Source organism: Tachyglossus aculeatus, chromosome 10 (genome assembly GCF_015852505.1).
Source record: "Tachyglossus aculeatus isolate mTacAcu1 chromosome 10, mTacAcu1.pri, whole genome shotgun sequence".
Lineage (NCBI taxonomy): Eukaryota > Metazoa > Chordata > Mammalia > Monotremata > Tachyglossidae > Tachyglossus > Tachyglossus aculeatus.
This window is the reverse complement of record NC_052075.1, coordinates 19,927,649-19,950,167: the sequence shown is the minus strand read 5'-3', so window position 1 is coordinate 19,950,167 and position 22,519 is coordinate 19,927,649. Positions and strand designations below refer to the sequence as shown.

The 22,519-nt window shown below is 46.5% G+C and overlaps 1 protein-coding gene across 1 annotated transcript in view; it reads right to left on the bottom strand.

Annotated features, from left to right (window-relative positions):
- Nucleotides 1–22,519, bottom strand: part of FGFRL1 (fibroblast growth factor receptor like 1) — a 238,093-nt gene that overhangs the window by 93,718 nt on the left and 121,856 nt on the right. The window contains 1 exon segment of the mRNA XM_038753283.1: nt 18,512–18,784. Coding sequence (XP_038609211.1) covers nt 18,512–18,784 — 273 coding nt within the window.

Genomic DNA, 22,519 nt, shown 5'->3' with positions numbered 1-22,519 from the left:
CCCAGGGCTTAGAACAGTGTCTGGAACATACGGCGGAACATGTGGTAGTTAACAAATCCCACAATTATTACTATTATTAGTACTCAGGACTTTAGAGTTTTGGAAATATCCTTGCCCTCTCTCCCTCCTCAGCCCGCCTCCTGGGAAAAATAGCAATTTAGACCAAGCAGGAAGTACAGCGAGAAATCAGCAGTCACTTGACTCCGGGAATATCCCCCTGGGGATAGAGCCAGGCTGCAAATACATTTTTTTTTTGTGGGCTGGTAGATTTTTCTGCCTATTTGCCCATCTCCGAAACAGCATCTGGTCCCTTGACCCAGACTGTTCTCAGTGATAGAGGATACTATTCCAAAGCTAAATGCTGGAAAAATTGAGGAGCAAGGCCAGATAGGGTTAGATTATGGGGTGCCTGGGGACTAGGGAACATTGGACTGGCTGGCAAAGAGGGTTCAGTACACAGACAAGTAAAGCCTAGGCTGCCATGTGAGCTGGAGGGCTTAACTTGACAGGGTATCAGTAAACAAGTTCACTTTTTAATAATAATGATAATTATTATTAAAGTATTTGTCAAGCACTTACTATGTGCCCAGCACTGTACTAAGGAATGGGGTCAACACTGGCAAATCGAGTTGGACATAGTCTCTCTTCCACATGGGGTTCAGAGTCTTCATCCCCTTTTTACAGTTAACAGAGGCCCAGAGAAGTGAAGTGACTTGCCCAAGGTCACTCAGAAGACAAGTGGAAGAGGCTGAGTTAGAACCCAAGTCCTTCTGACTCCCAGGGTCATGCTCTATCCACTGGGCCATGCTACTCAGTAAATACACCATTGGTGTTGAAAAGAAAGCAAATCCTCAGTCCTCCGACCGTAGCAGGTGTCCAGACCTGGACTCAATCCCTGGAGAGGCTTATGACACAGGCTTTCAATTGTTTTGGCCATAACAATCTAAACTGTAAGCTTGCCGTGGACAGGGAATGTGTCTACCAACTCTGCTACATGAGAAGCCGCATGGCATAGTGATCAAACTCGGGCTTGGGAGTCAGAATATCAGGGCTTCTAATCCACCTATGCCACTTGTCTGCTGTGCAATCTTGGGCAAGTCACTTCCCTTCTCTGTGCCTCACTTACGTCATCTGTAAAATGGGGATTTAGACCGCGAGTCCCATAGGGGACAGGGACTGTGTCCAGCCCGATTTGCTTGTATCCACCCAGAACTTAGTACAGTGCCTGGCACTTGGTAAGTGCCTAACAAACACCATAATTATTATTATTATTACTCTCCCAAGCACTTAGTACAGTGCTCTGCACACAGTAGGCACTCTGTAAATATGATTGATTGATAGCAGATGGCACCTCCATGCCATAGACAGGCTCAATTTTAGTGCCCAAGGGTTCTTTTTTTTCTCCTTCTGTTGAAAGCCGGAGTCAACAAAGCTGGCTCGTTACTTTCCCATCTCGCTCTGTTACTATCATCAATTCTATCTGACAGGATGACACCAGATGAGGAGTGGTAGCCAGAGGAAATCCAACGCTAAGGAAATGGACCTTCATTTAATGTTTACTTAAGATCTGTTCCACCAATGAATTCCAGATGTGGACTTTAATTGTCCCCCTCTGGTATGTGCAGGCAGCCTGAAGAGTCCCGGGCTGGTTTGTAAATCAAACTGCCAGACTTGTTCTAAATCCCATTCTCTGCCAGTAGGAAGATGCTCTTTCGATATGAAATGTTTTAATATCTTTGTAAAAAAAAAACAAACCTGGGGTGGGGGGGGAGGGTTGATGGGAGGAGCATCTATTGGGAAAGAGAGACGTCTCTCTGGAAGACAAGTGTTTCTTGCTCGTTTCTGGGCTTCTGTGTGGTGTTTTGGGAAGACTGGGATGAACTCTGAGGTTACTGTGAATGTGAACGGACTCCTGATGGATGGCTAGCCGAGAGGCTACTGGGGAGACTCTACCCTGTGGCCAAGCTCCTGAAGGTTAAAAAAAAGAAAGTGGGGAGGTCACTTGAGCCTGTTCCTTAGCACTTAGGCACTTTTTCCTTTTTTATTATATTTGTTAAGCACTTAGTATGAACCAGGCACTGTACTAAGAGCTGGGGTAGATACAATCTAATCAGTTTTGGATCCAGTCGGTGTGGGATTCACAGTCTTAATCCCCATTAAAGCAGTTGCATGGCCTAATGAAAAGCCTGAGACCTGACCTGAAAATCAGAGGCCCTGGGTTCTAATCCCATCTCTGCCACACGTCCGCTGCCATATGACCTTAGGCAAGTCACTTCACTTCAATTACCCCATCTGTGAAATGGGGATTAAATCCTACTCCTCCTTACTTAGACTGTGAGCCCCACTGGGAACAGGGAATGTGTCCAACCTGCTCATCTTGTATCTACCCCGGCACTTAAAACAGTGCTTGGCACATAGTAAGAGCTTAACAAGTATGATAACTGCTAATTACTAATTTTACAGTTGAGGCCCAGAGAAGTGAAGTGACTTGCCCAAGATCACCCATCAGATAAGGGGTGGAGCGGGGGCTAGAACCCAGGTCCTCGACTCTCAGGCCCATACTGTAACCACTAGGAAAAGTGTCTGACCTGACCGAATCTTTCTCCCCGATGCAGCTCTAAGCTGAACTTCAACTCATAACTGTAATGGAGCCCTGCTTTTTCAGCCCACAGTGCTCTGTGAAGAGACCCAGCTCCCAACCAGCATAAAGAGAATCAAGGCAGGCAGGGATCACCACTGCTTCTCTAGGATGAAAGGAGCAGCAGCATGAGGTTTGTGTCAGTAGAACAGCTCAGCTATCCCAAAAGGCAAAGACACAGCAAATCACTGGGCAGAGATGATCCTCAAAAGGTCATCTCATCCATCCCCTTGCCTCTGGACAGAATTAAACCTAAAACACCAAGCTGGCTCCTTTTTGTTGGGTCAATCAAATGTGATTATGCTGCTAACAATTTGACATTTTATTTTTAGAAATATGCAGAGGGTTTTTCCAAGTGAGGCCCATGTTATAAAGTAGGGAGCAATACTGTGTCTAGAAAGATGCTGATGACAGTGAGGGAGTCCCCAGGTGTAGCCCGATAGAGTAAATTTATGGGTGTTCTTATTCAGTCCAGTGCAAGAATGAATTTGATATTCCTGATAAACATTATCTTGGAAATATGAAAGCTTTTTAATGCTCTCCAGAGAAGAAGTTTCCTCTAGACTTTAAAGCTCATTGTGTGCAGGGAACACGTCTACCAACTCTGTTATATTGTTTTCTCTGTATGGTGCCCTGCACACAATAAGCATGCAATAAATAAATATGATTGACTGATAATAATTATGGCATTTGTTAAGAACTTACTATGTGTCCAGCACCATCAGATTGGACACAGTCCCTGTCTCACGCAGGGCTCGCAGTCTAAGTAGGAAGGAGAACAGGTGTTTCATCCCCATTTTACAGTTGAGGAAGTTGAGGCACAGAGCAGTAAAGTGACTTGCCCAAGGTCACAAAGCAAACATGTGGCAGAGATGGGATCAGAAGCCAGGTCTTTCCAACTCCCAAGCCCATGATCTATCCATTAAGCCTCGCCACTTCTATGTGCCTACCAACTCTGTTGAATTGGACTCTCCCAAGAGCTTAGTACAGTGCTCGGCACACAGTAAGCGCTTAGTAAATACAATCTGTTGGTTGATTGATTCCAACTTCCTGCGTGGGAGCCTGGCAGATGTAGGCCAGGAGCCGGACATCGCCTTCTGAAAGGAGATGAAACAATGGCGACGCCTCTATCAAAACAGTTGGTGACCTCCATGCTCCCCGTTGAGCATTAAGAGTCTCGAGGGAGGTAAGGACAGAGCCGGTGTCCCCCATAAAGGCAGCTGGGAGCAGAGAACCTCTCAGAACCCAGCAGGGGAAACAACCTGCCTGTTGCTTCTTCCCCACCCACCCTCCATCCATCCCTTCCCTCAAAGTCTTATCAAAGCCCTCCTCAGGATTTGTGGCTTAGAGACGGGGAGGCAGATAAGAAATAGAGGGAATCCAAATAAATAAGCTGACCCACAAATCATAGGCCTGGCAGGGGCAGCTGAACACTTCCTTCTGGTAAAGCAGGTGTGAGTTTCACACGCCTCATATGTCAAGGCAGGGGCAAGTCCCTTGGGGGTCCCAAGCCCAGAATTTATGGCGCCACAAGAGACACCCCTGACAGATTTTCCCCTGTTTGTCCCACCCTTGCCAACTTGCCTGTTTGGGCTAGTGAGGAGGAGCAGCTGGGACTCTCCCTTGTGAAAGGAACCCAACTATTCCACAAGCAGCATGGCTCAGTGGAAAAATCAAGGGCTTGGGAGTCAGAGGTCATGGGTTCGAATCCCCGCTCTGCCACTTGTCAGCTTTGTGACCTTGGGCAAGACACTTAACTTCTCTGAGCCTCAGTTCCCTCATCTGTAAAATGGGGATTAAGATTGTGAGCCTCACGTGGGACAACCTGATTACTTTGTATCCCCCAAGCGCTTAGAACAGTGCTTTGCACATAGTAAGCGCTTAACGAATACCATTATTATTATCTTCAAGAAAAGGAAAATTAGCATGGCCTAGTGGATAGAGCAAAAGCTTGGGAATCAGAAGGACCTGAGTTCTAATCCCGTCTCTGCCACCTGTCTGCTCTGTGACATTGGGCAAGTCACTTCACTTCTCTGGGCTTGCTAGCTAGCTCTCTTCCTCCCTTCAAGGCCCTACTGAGAGCTCACCTCCTCCAGGAGGCCTTCCCAGACTGAGCCCCCTCCTTCCTCTCCCCCTCCTCCCCCTGTCTATCCTCCCCTCCTTACCTCCTTCCCTTCCCCACAGCACCTATATATATGTATATATGTTTGCACATATTTATTATTCTATTTATTTATTTTACTTGTACATATTTATTCTATTTATTTTATTTTATTAATATGTTTTGTTTTGTTCTCTGTCTCCCCCTTCTAGACTGTGAGCCCACTGTTGAGTAGAGACCATCTCTATATGTTGCCAACTTGTACTTCCTAAGTGCTTAGTACAGTGCTCTGCACACAGTAAGTGCTCAATAAATACGATTGATTAATTGATTGATTGATTGATTGAGCTTCAGTCAACTCAGTGGTAAAATGGGGATTAAGACTGTGAGCCTCATGTGGGACATGGACTGTGTCCAACCTGATTGCTTTTTATCTATGCCAGAGCTTACAACAGTCCAAGCACATAGTAAGTGCTTATCGAGTACCATAATTTTTTTAAAAATGAAAAGTGCCATTTGTTTCTGCTGAAATAGAAGTGATAATCGAACAAGGAGATGCTTGTGTGGGAGAGAGGAAGGGGTAAAGAGTGTCTTTCCCAAACTCAAACTCGTTTAGGGAAGCTAAGGAGAAGGAAAAACAAAGTGTGCTATCAAAGACAAGTCATTCTCCTTTTTTTTAATAGTACTTGTTAACTGCTTACTATGTGCCAGGTACTATACTAATCAATTGTATTTGTCGAGTGCTTACTGTATGCAGCACATTAAACTAAAATATAATAATAATAATGCACAATAATAATAATAGCACTGTTCAAAGCACTAGAGTAAATACAAGGTAATCAGGTTGTATCATGTGGGGCTCACACTCTTAATCCCCATTTTACAGATGAGTTAATTGAGGCACAGAGAAGTTAAGTGGCTTGCCCAAAGTCACACAGCAGAAAAGTGGCAGAGCCAGGATTAGAACCCATGTCCTCTGACTCCCAAGCCTGGACTCTTTCCACTAAGCCATGCTGCTTCTCCAGCCATACTGCTTCTTGGAGAGTACAGTACAACAGAGCTTACAGACATGTTATCTGCCCACAATGAGCTTACAATCTAGAGAGGGAGACAGACATTAATGCAAATAAATGCATTATGGATATATACATAAGTGCTGTGGGGCTATGTGAATAAACAGAGCAAATCAGGGAGACAAAGAAGGCAGTAGGTGAAGAGGAAATGAGGGCTTAATCAGAGAAGGTATCTTGGAGGAGATGTGCTAATACTCCATGATGAGAGAGAGAGAGAGAAAGAGAGAGAGAGAGAGAGAGAGAGAGAGAGAGAGAGATTGTGTGTGTGTCGGAGTGAGACAACTCTAAAGCTGTCTCAGAAATCTCTCTCCCTCTTTTCTCTCCATCTTTCTCCCTCTCAACCACACACAAAATATCCATCTCTTCAGGCCAACTTTGGTAAAGAGAGAAACAGCAGCTGCCTACTAAAGTGGTGTATGGCCTAGCAGTTCCTCCCCACCAATGTCTTCCACCATTCCCTTTTTGAAGTCAGAAGCTGCTGAGCTATTCCTTCTGGAACACCAGTCTTTGCCTCTGCTTCCCCATTGCCTTCATTCCCATCTTGCCCCAGCACCACTCATTCATCATCCATCAGGAAACTTCGGAGGAGATGCCACTGTCATCAACATTGTCATGGTCATCATCATCAACATCATCCTCGTCATCATTATTATCATCACTCATCATCTCATCATCCCCCTCTTTGTTCTCGAATTTCTGAGGCTCCCACTGGAGTGGAAGCTTCTAGTGGGCAAGGACTGAGTCTTGCCTTTCTGTGGCTTCTCCCAGGGGTTTCCTCTAGTATCCAATCACTTACTAATCAATCGATTTTGCTATTGGCACTCCAGAGAACTAGCATGGCCTAATAGATGGCTCACAGGCTTAGGAGTCAGCAGGCCGGGTTCTAATCCCAGCTTCGCCACTTGCTGGCTGTGTCACCTTGGGCAAGTCACTTCACTTCTCTGGGCCTCAGTTTCCTCCTCTCTAAAATGAGGATTCAATATCTGTTCCCCCTCCGACTTAGATCGAGCACCATGTGGGACGGGGACTGGTCCAACCCGATTAGCTCATACCTATCTTAGAATAGTGCACAGAATAGTACATAGTAAGCGCTTAACAAATACCAAAATAATAACTTACCCCCCTGTGAAATCAAGGCCGCCGCTTTCTCTGGCTGCTGGAGATTTAGATTTCCCTTCTCCCGCTGTTTGGAATAGCAGAGAGACCCCAGATCCTGAGGAAGCCAGTCTTAGAGGAGAGAGGGCGGCTCCAAGATGGGGCTCACGGTGTCCACAGGGGTGGGGCCGTAGCTACTTCCACGAGGCCTCTGGATGAGCCTTGCCCTCTCGGGGTCCCGCCTCTGACACCAGAAAAATCGACTGCGTCCACAGCCCCACTGGAATCTGGCAGCACTTCTCAGATACAGCAGCCTCCGGGTGTGAAAATACATAAATCTGTCATCGTCGCCAGGGTGGTGGGGGAAGCATTCTCCACTCAGAATCAAAGGACTGTGCCCAATCAGAAGGCCTGGAGCTCCGCAGAAAGTGACCTCTCCACAAATTCTCACCTGCCGATGGATGGTCGTGTCCTTAATGTTTTTAATGAGTAGCTTTTAAAAGGAAGGTAGATTTTGGTGCTCCTAGGGTTAACGCGTCTTTTCTTCCCCTTGCCCCTAGATTTATTGCCAGAAGTATTTCATGTACACGGCTTGAGCTTCTGAGGAGAATCTGAGTTCCCATGAGACCCACAAGAAGCAACAGAGCACGGCTAAACTCTTCCAGGGAACGCAACACATATTTTGCTCTTTCCCTTACTGGGAACTCAAAAATGTTGCGCTTCAAACACCTACATCCCAAAAGGATCATGGGAAAGATGAGAAAGCAGAACAGACTGGAAGCTCCTTGCAGACAAGGATTACATCTACCAAGTCTAGCATACTGAGCTTTCCCAAGACTTAAGAGCAGTGTCTGCACACAGTAAGCGCTTTAATAAATACCATTGATTGGTTGATTAATTGATTGATTGAATTAAGATGAAAAAATCGGCTCCTCCAGCAACAGCCCACTTTCCCTGGACAATATGCTTTTTCATTGGCAGATTGGGGGAACTTTAGACTGGAGCTATCCTTTTACTTTTCCACTTGCCCTATCTGTAATGTATTTTATCATCTGTCCTCTCCTCTAGACTGCAAGCTCACTGAGGACAAGGATTGTGTCTAACTGAATCATGCTCTCCCAAGCATTTAGTACAGTGCTCTGCCCACAGTAAACACTCAATTATCACTGATTGATTAATCGATTGGGCAGTGCCTCTGAGAGCACCCTCATTTATAGAATCTACTCCTTTGGGAAAATGGGTGCCACATTTAATATCCTCTTGGGACGCTAGTAGCCAGCATTTTCTTCATTATGCAATATTTGCCATTTGCAAGTATCTCACTGCTCCTTCCTATTTAAGAGAGGTTAATGGGGAGGAAGTCTCCTTAATGATACCAATTACTGACCATATTACTGGCTTTATCAGGTACATAGGATAAAAGTGAGGCTTAATTAGCAAGAGGGCATCTTCTCCAGGTTCCATCTGGGAACAACCTTGTCTAAAAAAAAAGAGGCTTCCCATAAAGGGATCCTTTCTAAAACAAACAAGCCATAAATGTCTCAGGTCAAAGGTACTCCACACTGGTGTGTCAGAAAAAGGACAAATTCTATTAAATATGTGTTCACAGAAGGCCAGCTCTTAACGGGCCTGACCCAAACTGCTTTGAACGACAGGCGGGGGTTGACGTGGTGGACGGCTTTCATTCTGAAACAAGAATCCCAGCGGAGGGAACCGCTCATGAAATCCGCACTCCCTCGCATCTGCAAAGGATTGTGGCCTGAATGCCTCCATATTTCCTGCAGGCCTTGAGTTTACCCTGGCTGCGATGATGGTTTTCAGACGTCTCCAGAGAAGGTGGGGTGTGGAGGGGGATTCTATATACATATATGTATGAATTTCATGCTTAAATCCATGGAAAAAAAATCTTTTCATTTCCTTTAAATTGTGAACAGGTGTTGTCACCTTCCAAACTTGGCTTCTAGGTTCCTGCTTCTCGAAACAGTGGGGCCTTTTGTTGGCCTCCACATGATGTATTGATAGGCCAACTGCAAAGCATGTTACAAGATCAAATGAAACTAATAAAACATTACAAAGCAAGCCCTCGTAAAAAATGAGGGGGCAGGGCAGGAAGCACATAGGCAAGGTATTGTGTTATGGCACTTATGCCATGGCTTGGACGTGGGAGGAGTAGAGATAAATGGAAGCAAACTGCAGGCTTTCCTGTCACTTCTGCCTCTCTCCACTTCCCACTCAGTGGGAATGGTGGGATGGCTTTCAGTTTGGGCCACTTTTTGAAGGCATATCTTTGCCCTGCAGTAATGATAATAATGAATAATAATTATAATAATTATAATGATGGCATTTGTTAAGCACTTACCATGTGCCAGGTACTGTACTAAGAGCTGGGGTGGATATAAGCAAATTGGGTTGGACACAGTCCCTGTCCCTTGTGGGGCTCACAGTCTCGATCTCCATTTTACAGGTGAGGTAACTGAGGTACAGAGAAATGAAGTGACTTTCCCAGGATCACAGAGCACACAAGTGGCAGAGCTGAGATTAGAACCCATGATCTTCTGACTCCCGGGCCCATGCTCTGCACACAGAAAGCACTCAATAAATACGAGTGAATGTAATACGATTGAATGAATATTTGTAAAGTGTTTACTATGTGCCTTGGAACTGTACTAACTGCTGCAGTTGAATCGAGATAATCAGGGCGGGCACTGTCCCTGTCCCTGTCCCACATGGAGTTCACAGTCTCGGCAGGAGGGAGAACAGGTATGGAGTCCCTGATTTACAGATAAGGAAACTGAGGCACAGAGGAGTGAAGTGACTTGCCTTAGGTCACGCACCAGGTAAGTGGCAGAATGCAGGTCCTCTGACTCCTGGGCCCGTGCTCTTTCCACTAGGCCGCTGCTTTAACCATTAGAATCCCTTCTTTCCAGAAGTTCCGGAGAGAGGAGACAATGGAATAGGCATACAGGGTAAAGACTGGAGAAAGAAGTGTTTGAGCAGCAGCAAAATCCACCTGATGGAACAATCAGGAGAGAGAAGCAGGACAGCGACTCGGCCCCGACCAGCCTTTTGGAGTCCAATCGGCTTGAACTGACTGCCCGAGATTATTCATTTCTACATCTTCAGCCTGCTGCTCTCCTATTTCAATCTGAAACACCACCACAAATGACTCTTGTTTCTCACCATTAGCCTTTTGGGGAAAATGGACTTGATCCCTGCCCACAATCTCTCTCTAAACTTGTAAGGTCATTGCGGGCAGGGAACGTGTCTGTTTATTGCTGGATTGTAATAATGGTATTTGTTAAGTGCTTACTGTGTGCCAACACAGCACATAGCACTGTTCTAAGCACTTGGGCAGATATGAGGTAATCAGGTTGTCCCCCGTGGGGCTCATAGACTTAATCCCCATTTTACAGATGAGAGAACTGAGGCACAGAGAAGTGAAGTGACTTGCCCAAAGTCACACAGCTGATAAGTAGCGGAGCAGGGATTAGAACCCATGACTTCTGACTCCCAAGTCCATGCTCTTTCCATTAAGCGACGCGACTCTCTCAAGCACTTATTACAATGCTCTGCTCACAGTAAATGCTCCATAAATGTGATTGAATGAATGAACAAGGCGCTTACAATCAAGAAGGGGAGCTTCCCATATTGGTCTAATGTAATCACAATAATAATAATTGTGGTATTTATTAAGTGTTTACTCTGTGCCAAGCACTTGTCTAAGCGCTGGGGCAGATACAAAGTAGTTGGGTCAGATACAGTCCCTGTTCCTCACGGGGCTCACCGTCTTAATCCCCATTTTATAGGTGAAGTAACTGAGGCCCAGAGTTGTTCCATATGCATATGTTTTCTCTGGTAGTCCTTGACAACTCCATTTGGCATCGATGTGCATTTCTCACAAATACTGACGGTGAGAGAGGGGTGAATTTACCCCAGGGTAGCACTTGGAAGGGAAATGACTTTACTCTAAGCTTTAGAAGTGTATCCCATAACACACCATATGGTTCCTATTTATTAATATGTTCATACATATGTTCATCATAAATGACAATCCTACGATTCAGAAGGCTGCCCTTGCAACAGTGTTAAATTTGACCCGAGACCCAGGTCTTTCAATGTCTATGAAGGTGTCCCACTACATATAAATATGTGCAAGGCAGAATATATATGACTGTGTCTAACCCCAAACTGTGTAATCTTTCCCAGAGCTTAGTACAGTACTCCGCACACAGTCCGTGCTTATTAAATGATAGGATTACCACTACTACTACTACTACTACTACTACTACTACTACTACTACTACCACTACTGCCACAGTGCCCAAGCTATTCCTCCTCCTCTGGCTCCTCCTCCTATTAGTACTACTACTACTCCTACTCTTCCTCTTTCTCCTCCCCCTCCTCTTCCCCTTACTCCCCCTCCTCCTTCTCTTCCTCTTCCTCTTTCTGCTCCTCTTTCTCCTCCTCCTCCTCTTCCTCCTCCTCCTGCTCCACATCCTCCTCCTCCTCTTCCTTCTCTTACTATTACTAGTCCCTATGCTTCCCTTTCAATGCAAACAGTCCTCCTGATATGTTAATGAAAGCACTTAAGTTAAGAAAGGATCTTGTTAGTGAATCATATCTGGTGTTCATGAAGAAATATAGCAATGCATATAGGTTGAAAGAAAAATTGTTACAAAACATTAATTTCCGTTAAAAGAAAGTTCTTTGTTATTACCAGGATGTCAGGACTCCTAATAAAAGCTAATAAAAGTTGATTTTCATCTTTCCCCCTGAGCTTAATATTTATCACTGAGATCGCAAGATAATGCACAATCTTCCCCAAACATACTTGATTCCACCCATCTTCTTTGATAAAATGAGATTGAAAATGGGAAACGTACATGATTGCAATCTATGTGAATAACAATTCTGAGTTTCCAGTCATCTTATCCAATTAAATCCAAGTCACTCTGGTCAAACATCACAAATGAGAATGGAAGGAATAGAAAATACGCACATTCACTGTCATAAGAGTCCCTTTCACGCTTAAGGTACTGCTCCCACTGACACCAGGACATAAAAATTTCAAGAAAAGTTCTCCAAGTGGTTTGTAAGGCTACATCTCAAGTCAACAGCTATGTTTATTAAATGCTAAACGCTTTTCAGTTGCTTGAAACTGCTCCCACCTGCTTTCTATTTTATTACATTGACTCATTATTTATCCTCATCTCTAGTATGAATGGTCCTTGATAGGCATTTATAGGGGGAGCAGAGAGAATTGAGTACCCTTCACTTGAGTCTCCAAAAATATTTGGGGAAACCGGGTGGACTAGCAGAAACAGCACCGGCCTGGGAATCAGGGAACCTGCCTTCCACTCCCAGCTCCACCACGTACCTGCTGTGTGACCTTGGGCAAATCACTTAATTTCTCTGTGCCTCAGTTCCCTCATCTGCAAAATGGGGATTCAATACCTGTTCTCCCTCTTACTTTGACTGTGAGCCCCATGAGGGACCTGATTATCTTATATCTACCCTAATGTTTAGTACAGAGCTGGGCACATAGAAAGCACTTAATAAATACCACTATCGTCATTATTTTAACGGCTTGTTGTCCTTCTCCAAGGAAGCAGGAAACTGACTGTGCAAAAACAGGTTCTTGGCCTTGAACCCTGTGTGTTTCCTGAGATGCAGATCGATGGCTTCAGTGCGGAACAGTTAAGGCAAATCGTATTTTGTGCCTTCTACTTTTTCTGCCTGTGATTCTCTAGCCTGAAAAATCCAGCCTGAAACTTGCTAGGATAAACAGATGCTTGATGGGTTTTCTGAGCTACTTATGCTAACCATAAAATAAAAGAAGGCGACTAAGTCTTTGGATGTAAAGTTTTTCCACACGTGCTTGACATTAAATAGAGCCGACCGTGAACAAGTTGTGAAAAAACTAAACTCCCAGCTCCCTTGGCAGGTGATGGTGGTTGGAAAAGATAAAACTCCGAGCACTGCTAAATGATCTTTGGGCAATTGGACACCTGAGTCACTTTGCAGTTTATCCCAGAATGAAACAGGTTTCTGCAGGCAAAGGGGTTGAGATGTCCTGGGTGGTTTTTCTTCCTGACCTGTGTGACCCTATCTCTGGAAAAGAGGTGGTATTCTCCTATACTTCTCCCTAACTGCTGCTGATCTGAGTAAGACAGAGCTTCCACGGGGCAAGGAAGGCTGAAAGAGGGTAAGAGAGCTCAGAGAGAAGGCCTCCTCCTACAACTGAATGTTGATGTTGTTTTGAAGAATGCCTGACCTTAAAAGAATGCCTGAAAGGGCAAGGGAGGATGAGAAACTCACTCTCATTCGGAGACAGTTGAGGGCAGGAGGAATGAAAGAGAAGGGAGAAGAAGGAAGGAGGAGGAGGAGACGAATCAATCAAACAATAGATGATTGGTATTTATTGAGCTCCTACTATGTGCAGAGCACTGTACTTGGAAGAGTACAAGGAAACAGAAGAAGGGAGGAGAAAGGGGGAGGGGGAATGGGTATTTAATCTCCCATTTTACAGAGGAGGACATTGAGACACAAGGAAGTTAAGTGACTTGCCCTAGGCTTCATAGCAGCCGAATGACAGAGATGGGATTAAAATTTAAAATAAAAATAGGGTATTTGTTAAGCACTTACTATATGCCGAGCACTGTACTAAGCACTGGGGTGGATAAAAGCAAATTGGGTTAGACACAGTCCCTGTCCCACGTGAGGCTCACAGTCACAATCCCCATTTTAAAGATGTGAACTGAGGCCCAGAGAAGTGAAGTGACTTGTCCAAGGTCACATAGCAGACAAGTGGTGGAACTGGGATTAGAACCTGGGATCCTCTGACTTCCAAGCTCATGCTGTATCCACTACGCCATGGCAGGGCTTCTGTCTCCCAAGCCCAGGCTCTCCCCTCCACCACGGAACTGGGCTTCACGTGTGTCCCCGACAAGCATCTTCCCAAAAGGGATGTTTGTAATGACCTCCTTCAGCCCCATGGCCCAAAGCTTGGCTTTCTCTGATTTCCCCAAGACACGTGGCGAAATCTTTCCTTCTTTACCTCCCTCCCTCCCTGCCTCCACTATTACAACCTTGAGTTTTGATGGTCCACAAGTTAATCTCCGGATAAGGCACATCACTGGTGGCCGGAGTGCTACTGCTGATTCAAGATGAGTGCCCTCTCCCAGGTTTGTAAATCTGTCTACACTGTAATTGCCTTCCCCATTGTTGCAGTGAGCTACAAAACCCATTAAGCTCAGGCGATGAGCAGAAATTGTCATTTTTAACATCGACTGTTTATTGGCCTTCACTGGCTAGCTTCTCAGGATCTGTTTAAGCAGTCGGGTGCCCGTTCAGAAGGGGAGAGGGAGAGGGAGAAAGAGAGAGAGCGAGAGCTTGTGTGTGTGTGTGTGTGTGTGTGTGTGTGCGCGCGCGCGCAGGGGGTGGAAAGGTTATGGCTTTAATAGAAGAGGCTGCTTTGGGCGGTATGATGGTGATAATCATAATAATGGCATTTATTAAACGTGTACTATGTGCACAGCATTGTTCTAAGCACTGGGAAGATTACAAGGTGATCAGGTTGTCCCACAGGGGCTCAGAGTCTTAATCCCCATTTTACAGATGAGGTAACTCAGGCCCAGAGAACTTAAGTGACTTTCCCAAAGTCACCCAGCCGAAAATTGGCAGAGCCAAGATTTGAACCCATGACCTCTGACTCCAAAGCCCGTGCTCTTTCCACTGAGCCACGCTGCTTATCTGAAAAGAAGAAAAGCTGAAAAGATCTATAGGTAGACGTTACACACACACACACACACACACACACACACACACACACACACACACACACACACCACACACACCCCCATTAAGTGAGGGCCACGGTATCTACCAGGTGCTTTAAAGCCTCAAGTGGTCAGTCCATCCCTCCAAGGGGGTGGAGGGTGGGGTGGATCCCAGCAGAGGGTCCCTAGAGTTCCCAATTCCCAGCTCTTATTTGAAGGGAGGAGAGGAACGGAGGGAGAGCGCTGTGTTTGGCTTCAGTGTAGTGACAACCATAAGCGGCAGTGGCATATCCCCTGAGTCAAAAAAGGCCCTACCCAGCTGGGGGTGGCTGGGCAGACCAGGGTGAGGAGGTGAGAGCTCAGGCTCTCCGACAGCTGGACTGTCAGGGTGGTTGTTCCTGGGGCCCCCAAGCAAAATCACAAGGGCTCGTCGACAGTCTGAAAGTCTAGCCGGAGTCCTGTCTGCCTTTTTGCTTCTCTGTGATGCTCTTGGAAAGAGACCAATCGACCCTTTCCTGAACCAGTAAATCCAGGAAGCGCCCTTGGCTCATTTCTGGGAGAGAAGTTTGCCCTGGGTTTCCGACTTTCCAGCCCAGAATCCTGTTGAGGCTGAACCTAACCCTCCCACCTGAGGCCCTACGGGACCCGGCCTGTGTGGTACACCCCCATCAATTAATCATTGAATTGATTTTTGAAGCGCTCACTGTGTGCAGAGCACTTTACTAAGAGTTTGGGAGAGTACAGGAGAGTAAAAGTAGACAACGACCCCTACCCTTATGGATTTCTGTTATTTTTACAAAGTCCGCACTGCTCCTGTCCAGCACAGATCTTTCTGTCAGATGGATGGATGTGACTTTGCAAGGGCTTTTTTTTTTAATGGTATTTGTTAAGCTTTTACTATGTGCCAAGCACTGTACCAAGTACTGGGGTAGATACAAGCTAATTGGGTTGGACACAGTCCATGTCCTATTTGGGGCTCACAGTCTTAATCCCAATTTTACAGATGAGAGAACTGAGGCAGAGAGAAGTGATGTTACCTGTCCAAGGTCACCCAGCAGACATGTGGCAGAGGCAGGATTAGAACCCAGGTCCTTCTGACTCCCCAGCTCATGCTTTATTCACTAGGCTGTGCTGCTTCTGCTTCAAAGTGTCTTGTGACCTCTCCCCGGGGATTCGCTGAGAACAGAAGCAGTGGGAGAATGTGCCCAGCATTCTGCTACAGCCCCTCTTTGGGAAGGCATAGCAGACTCTCTGTCAGCAATTTTACTGCTCCTGCAGGACCGGAACCCAGAATAAGAATAATAGTAATAATGTGTCAGGCACTGTACTAAGCATTGGAGTGGAAATGAGTAAATCAAGTTGGACACTATCCCTGTCCTATGTGGGGCTCACCGTCTCAATCCCCACTTTACAGGTGAGATAACTGAAACACAGAGAAGTGAAGTGCCTTGCCCAAGGTCACTCAGCAGACAAATGGTGAAGCCAGGATTAGAACCCATGACCTTCTGACTCCCAGGCCTGTGCCCTAGAACCAGGATGGAGCAAGAGGGAGGCTAACAATCAGTCAGTCAATCATATTGAGCCCTTACTGGGTACAGAGAACTGTTCTAAGAGCTTAGGAGAATTCAATCGAACAATATAAAAGACACATTCTCTGCCCACAACAAGCTTTCTTCCTTCCATTCCTCCTGACCCCACTGAGGAAGAGCAGCTCCCTTCTCTCCCCACTAAACCCCCATTTTGTTCTCTCAGTTCTCAGCTCCCCCTTCCTGGCTGACCATCCCGGATCCCAGCCCAACACTCAGGACCACCTGGTTCCTCCAGTCTCCATCATCCCTACTTGTCTCCCCTAGTCTGTCAATAGATCAATGATATTTATCTGGAGTTTACTGCATGTAGAGCCCCGTACTAAGTCCTTGGAGGGGTACAAAACGACAGAGTGGGTAGATGCTCATGCCTTGTTTCCCCATTCTTCAAGAAATTCCAGTGGTTGCCTATTCACCTTTGCATCAACCAGAAACTTCTCACCATTGTCTTTAAAGCACACAATCAATCCCCTTGCCCCCTCCTAACTCACCTCGCTACTCTCCTACTACAACCCAGCCTGCACATTTTGCTCCTTTAATGCTAACCTCAGTGTACCTCAATTTCATCTATCTCACTGCCGATCTCTTGCCCACATCCTGGCTCTGCACTGGAATTTTCTCCTTTCTCACATCCAACAGACAATGACTCTCCCCTCCTTCAAAGCCTTATTGAAGGCACATCTCCTCCAAATGGTCTTCCCTGGCTAAGCCCTCTTTTCCTTTCCTTCAACTCCCTTTGTGTCTCTCTGACTTGCTCCTTTTATTCATCCCCCCTCCCAGCCCCACAGCACTTATGTACATAGCTGTAATTTATTTATTTATATTAATGTCTGTATCCCCCTCTAGACTGTAAGCTCATTGTGGGAATATATCTGTTATATTGTTATATTGTTACAGTACTCTGCACTCAGTAAACATTCAATAAATATGACTGACTGACAGACATGTTCCCTGCCCATAACAAGCTTTGAGTCTAGCAGTCTAATCTAGCCATCTAGTCTACAGTCTAATCGATCAATGGTATTTACTGAGCACTTACTGTGTGCAGAGCACTGTACTAAGCATTTGGGAGAGATCAATACAATAGACTTGGTAGACACGCTCCCTGGCCACCAGGACCATATAATCTAGCAGACATTAAAATGAATTACAGATGGATATGGACACGAGTGCTGTGGGGATGGGGAGAAAATCAAAGTGCTTAAGGGGTACAGGTTTAATGCCATAGCAGGTGTGGAAACTCCCCCAGATGCTTGGCTTGATGGCAGAGCTGTCATCCTTGGTCACCTATCCTCTTCAGTGGCCTCCTGTTCTTCAGAATCACTCACTTGTGCCACTTTGGTTCTGAGCCTCTGTAGCTAACTCTGAGAGCCACTGATTTACCTTGCTTCCTGAGAGGTTGTGTGTCCCCTAATGGACAATAATCGATCCTCCGAGACCCTCCCCAGTCCCTGAAAGTTAGCCGCCTCATCCCACCTACCAACAGGCCACCAGGAGGGATGGGAGAATTCAATGGCAGAGGAGTGGGAGGCTGGAAGGAGGTGAGGAAGGAGAATCACACCTTCCCCAAACTGGTTTGTGTCTCTCAGCCTGGTTTCAGTTCCAGGGCAAGTCATTCTGGGGAAGATGAACTGACCCACCGTGATGACCCAACCAGACGTCCCTCTGGGTGAGCAACTTCCAGGCCAAAACTTTTGGCTAGAATTGAGCAGACGAGCCCATTGTTGGATAGGGATCGTCTCTATATGTTGCCAACTTCTACTTCCCAAGCACTTAGTAGAGTGCTCTACACACAGTAAGCGCTCAATAAATACGATTGAATGAATGAATGAATGAATGAACTCTTCTTGAATCAAGGGCCCCTCCCAAGGCCACAGCTGAACCCCAGGCCTGAGGGCCACGACTTCCTCCTGGAGGGAAAAGGGACGCTGCTGATCCATAACCCCAGTCCCTGGCTTCCACACGGGGTCATACACCCGGATGCAATCCATCATGCCTGGGATGTCTCTGATTACTCCAAAGAGATCTCTGGAATGGTGCTCAATGTCCTCCCTCTGAGGTGATCCGCCACCTCGAAGCCTTTCTAACCTCCCCTTGAGCTTCCTGGCTCCCAGATTGCGTCCGGCACAAAACACCATTGCTCCCCACTGAGGACCCTTGAAAGCAGCAGTCAGGGGAGGAGCAGAGGTACCCAGGTGGACTTTCTTCCCTCAACCCCCCGTGGAGGCCGGACCACTCACCAATCACGATCAGGGTGTAGTTCACATTGGCGCTGCCGAAGCCATTGGTGGCTTTGCAGATGTAAGTGCCCGCGTCCTCGCTCTCCACCTCCTTGATCTTCAAGCCCTGCTGCAGGACACGAAACCTGGTCCAGCCACTGTGGATGGTCCTGCCGTCCTTCATCCACACGGTCAGGGGTGGGGGGTCCCCTTCCACGGGGCACAACAGCTTAATGGTTCTCCCCAGCCTCACTGACTGCCGGTGGATCACCTTATCTGAGATCCTGGGAGGGCCTGGATAGGGAAAGAAGAACAGAACAGTGGCTTAGTGGAAAGAGCACGGGCTTGGGAGTCAGAGGACACGGGTTCTTATCCTGGCTCCACAACTTGTCTGCTGTGTGACCTTAGGCAAGCCACTTAACTTCTCTGGGCCTCAGTTACCTAAGCTGTAAAATGGGGATTAAGACTGTGAGCCCCAAACGGGACAACCTCACTACCTTGTAACTATCCCAGTGCTTAGAACGGTGTTTGGCACATAGTAAACACTTAACAAATACCATTATTATTATTAAATGGGCCGTAAGTCTGTAAAGCCACTTGAGGGTAGAGATCCTGCCCATTAACTCAATAATATTCCCCCGAGCACTTCATACATACTGTGCACCCAGTAGGCACTCAACGAATACTACCGATTGATGAACTGAGTTGTGGGCCTTCTTTTGCTCCCTTATCCATCCACTTCATCCATTCACTTCATGCATCCATCCACCTATCTAGGAGTCAGAGGACCTGGGTTCTAATCCAAGTTCTGAGATTTGTCTGCAGTGTGACCTTGGGTGAGTGACTCAACTTTTCTGGACCTCAGTATCCTCATATATAAAATGGGGATTAAGACTGTGAGCCCTATATGGGAGAGAGCCTGTGTCTAAACTGTTCATCTGGTATCTATCCCAGCGCTTAGTACAGAGCCTGGCACATCCACTCCCTCCCCAATCTTGCTTTACTGCTCAAAAGAAAACAACTCCTTATACTCTAGGACTGCTGGTTCTCAACTCAGAAGTGAAAATGCCTAACAAAGCAGGGAGTCCCTAAGGCTTTCGTGCCTTTATATGTAGATGTAATCTCTCTGATCCCCACCGCAGGATTACTATCAGTAGGAAAATTTCAGGAACAAAGCAGGTCAATTCCAAGATACATAGAATTTGCAAGAGGGCAATTTCTTCACTAAATGATGCTGGCTCTTCTTAAATAGGAATAGTACATCCAGCCCTCCCTGCCTCCCTCTCCTTCCTCCCTCTCCTTCCTCCCCACAATTCCATGCCCCTCAAACCTTTCCCAAAGCAGTCATTCAGAATTTGTTTGCAAATGTTCTCGTGCCCCTTGGCCTAGTGTGTCCGCAACTTGCTCACACAGAAATAAATTCGGGCCAAACCAAATGACCTTGAATCCTGCTGAGTGAGCAGCATTCAATGGGATAACAACCGTCCACGTGGAGAATCTATTTGGAAAACAGAGGCTACTCCCCGACTGTATGCCTCCCCCAAATCCTCATGAACTTTTACACAGTTTGACCAAACTAAGGGTTGTCCTTGGGTGAATATTGGGTGGTTCTCTGATGGCTGGAGAGCTCCTCAGAGGAGGAGTGTTTCGTGGGTGCATCCACCATACTACCTACTTCCTGAGGCCAGCTGGTATTCCCCAACATGGAAACAGGCATGTGGGGAGACAGCTCAGGTACAGTGGCTTGCCACGAGTCAGCAGAGAGACTAGATAATACCACTAATAATAATAATAATGATGATGATGGCACTTAAGTGCTTACTTATGAGCTGGGGTAAGATATATGTTAACCAGGTTGGAAACAGTTCCCCCATAAGGGCTCACAATCTAAGTAGGGGGGAAAAGCAGCATGGCCCAGTGGGACGAGCCTCGATTTAGGAGTCAGAGGACCTGGGTTCTAATCCCAGCTTTGCTACTTGTTTGCTGGGTGACCCTGGGCAAGTCATTTTATTTCTCTCTGTCTCCATTTTCTCATCTGTAAAATGGGGATTAAAACTGTGAGACCCATGCAGGACAGGGACCATGTCTAATACAATTATCTTGAATCTACCCCAATTCTCTGCTTGGCACATAGTAAGTGCTTAAGAAATACCATCATTTTTATTCTTAGTGCAGTGGCTGGCACATAAATAGCACTTAACAAATACCATTATTATTATTTAATCCCCACTTTACATATGGGGTAATTGAGGTCCAGGGAAGTTAAACAACTTTCCCGAGGTCACATAGCAGACAAGTGACGGGGCTGGGATTAGAGCCTAGGACCTCCATCTCTCAGGCCCGGGCTCTTTCCACTTGGCCATGCTGGGGATTAAGAAGTCACCTTTCCTGGGCCTCGGAGGTGGGAGGGGGATTAGAGGAGATATGGAGGCCACAGAGTGGGTCAATCCCTGCCAGTCTTGATCCAAGCCCCTCTTGTCACCCACAGAGTGCCCACCAAGCCATGTACAAAGGCCTAAGGGGCAACCATGGCATCCTCCACCCTTCCCCTGGGCTGGGCTGGGGCTGTGGGCCTGGGGTGCTCCTCCAACTATCCATGGCTAAGTGGAAAGAACACAGACTTGGAAGGCAGAGGACGTGACTTCTAATCCTGGCGCAGTCACTTGTCTGCTGTGTGACCTTGGGCAAGCCACTTAACGTCTTCAGTGGCAAGTAAGAGGGTGGGGGCAAGTGATGGAAAAATCTATGTCTGAACGAGAAGGGACTGCATCTTCCACTTGCCACACATTCGAGGCTGACACCTAAGTTGTGAGGGTAGGTCTGCTGGGGAGCTTTTCCACAATCCGTGAGGTAGTCGAAAGGTTTCTCCGAAAGGGCGCTTGAGGGATAGGAGTCAGTGAAGAGAAATAAAGATAATTCCCAAGTCCAGTGAAGTTGCATCCTGCTACGTGTCCACTGGCCCTCCCAACTGCAGCATGGCTCAGTGGAAAGAGCGCGGGCTTGGGAGTCAGAGGTCATGGGTTCGAATACCAGCTCCTCCACTTGTCAGCTGTGTGAACTTGGGCAAGCCACTTAACTTCTCTGTGCCTCAGTTACCTCATCTGTAAAATGGAAAATGTGGGACAATCTGATCACCTTTGTATCCCCCCACCAGAACTTAGAACAGTGCTTTGCACATAGTAAGCACTTAACAAATACCACCATTACTATTATTATGCCACTGCAGATTCATTCATTCAATCAATCGTATTTACTGAGTGCTTACCATGTACAAAGCACTGTACTAAGCGTTTCGAATCATGGTCTGCCTTCCAAGACTTCACACCTCGGTGGACAGAGATGTGTCTGTTCTAGTGTACTCTTCCAAGCACTTAGTACAGTGTTCTGCACACAGTAAGTGCCCAGTAAACACAGTTGACAGACTGACTCCCCCAAATGAAGTGTGAGATTTATGTGTCAGATTGTCCCCTCCCTCTCAACCAATCCATCAATAAATTAATCATATTTATAATAATAATGATAGTATTTGTTAAGTGCTTACGATGTGTCAAGCACTGGGGTAGATACAAGCTAATCAGGTGGACACAGTCCCTGTCCCACCTGGGGCTCACAGTCTTAATCCCCATTTTATAGATAAAGTAACTGAGGCACAGAGAATTGAAGTGACTTGCCCAAGGTCACACAGCAGAAAAGTGGCGGACCTGGGATTAGAACCCAGGTCTTTTTGACTTCCAGACTGGTGCTCTATCCACTAGACCATGCTGCTTTTCCTATTGTTTACTGCATTTGCAGCATTGTACTAAGCACTTGGGAGAGTACAATGAAACAGAGTTGGTAGACGTACCATACAGTAAAATTCAATAAAGGTGAGGCAGAGACTGGAAAGGGTGGCAGCATCATTCCTAAAACAACCACACAACCATGTTGTTAATCCAGAACAGGTCGGGGACCAGAGCAGGGACCGGTGGCAGGTGGGAATTGGGGAGGCAGGGGAAAGGTGGGGAAGTTCAGGATTTGGGGAGGGAAAAC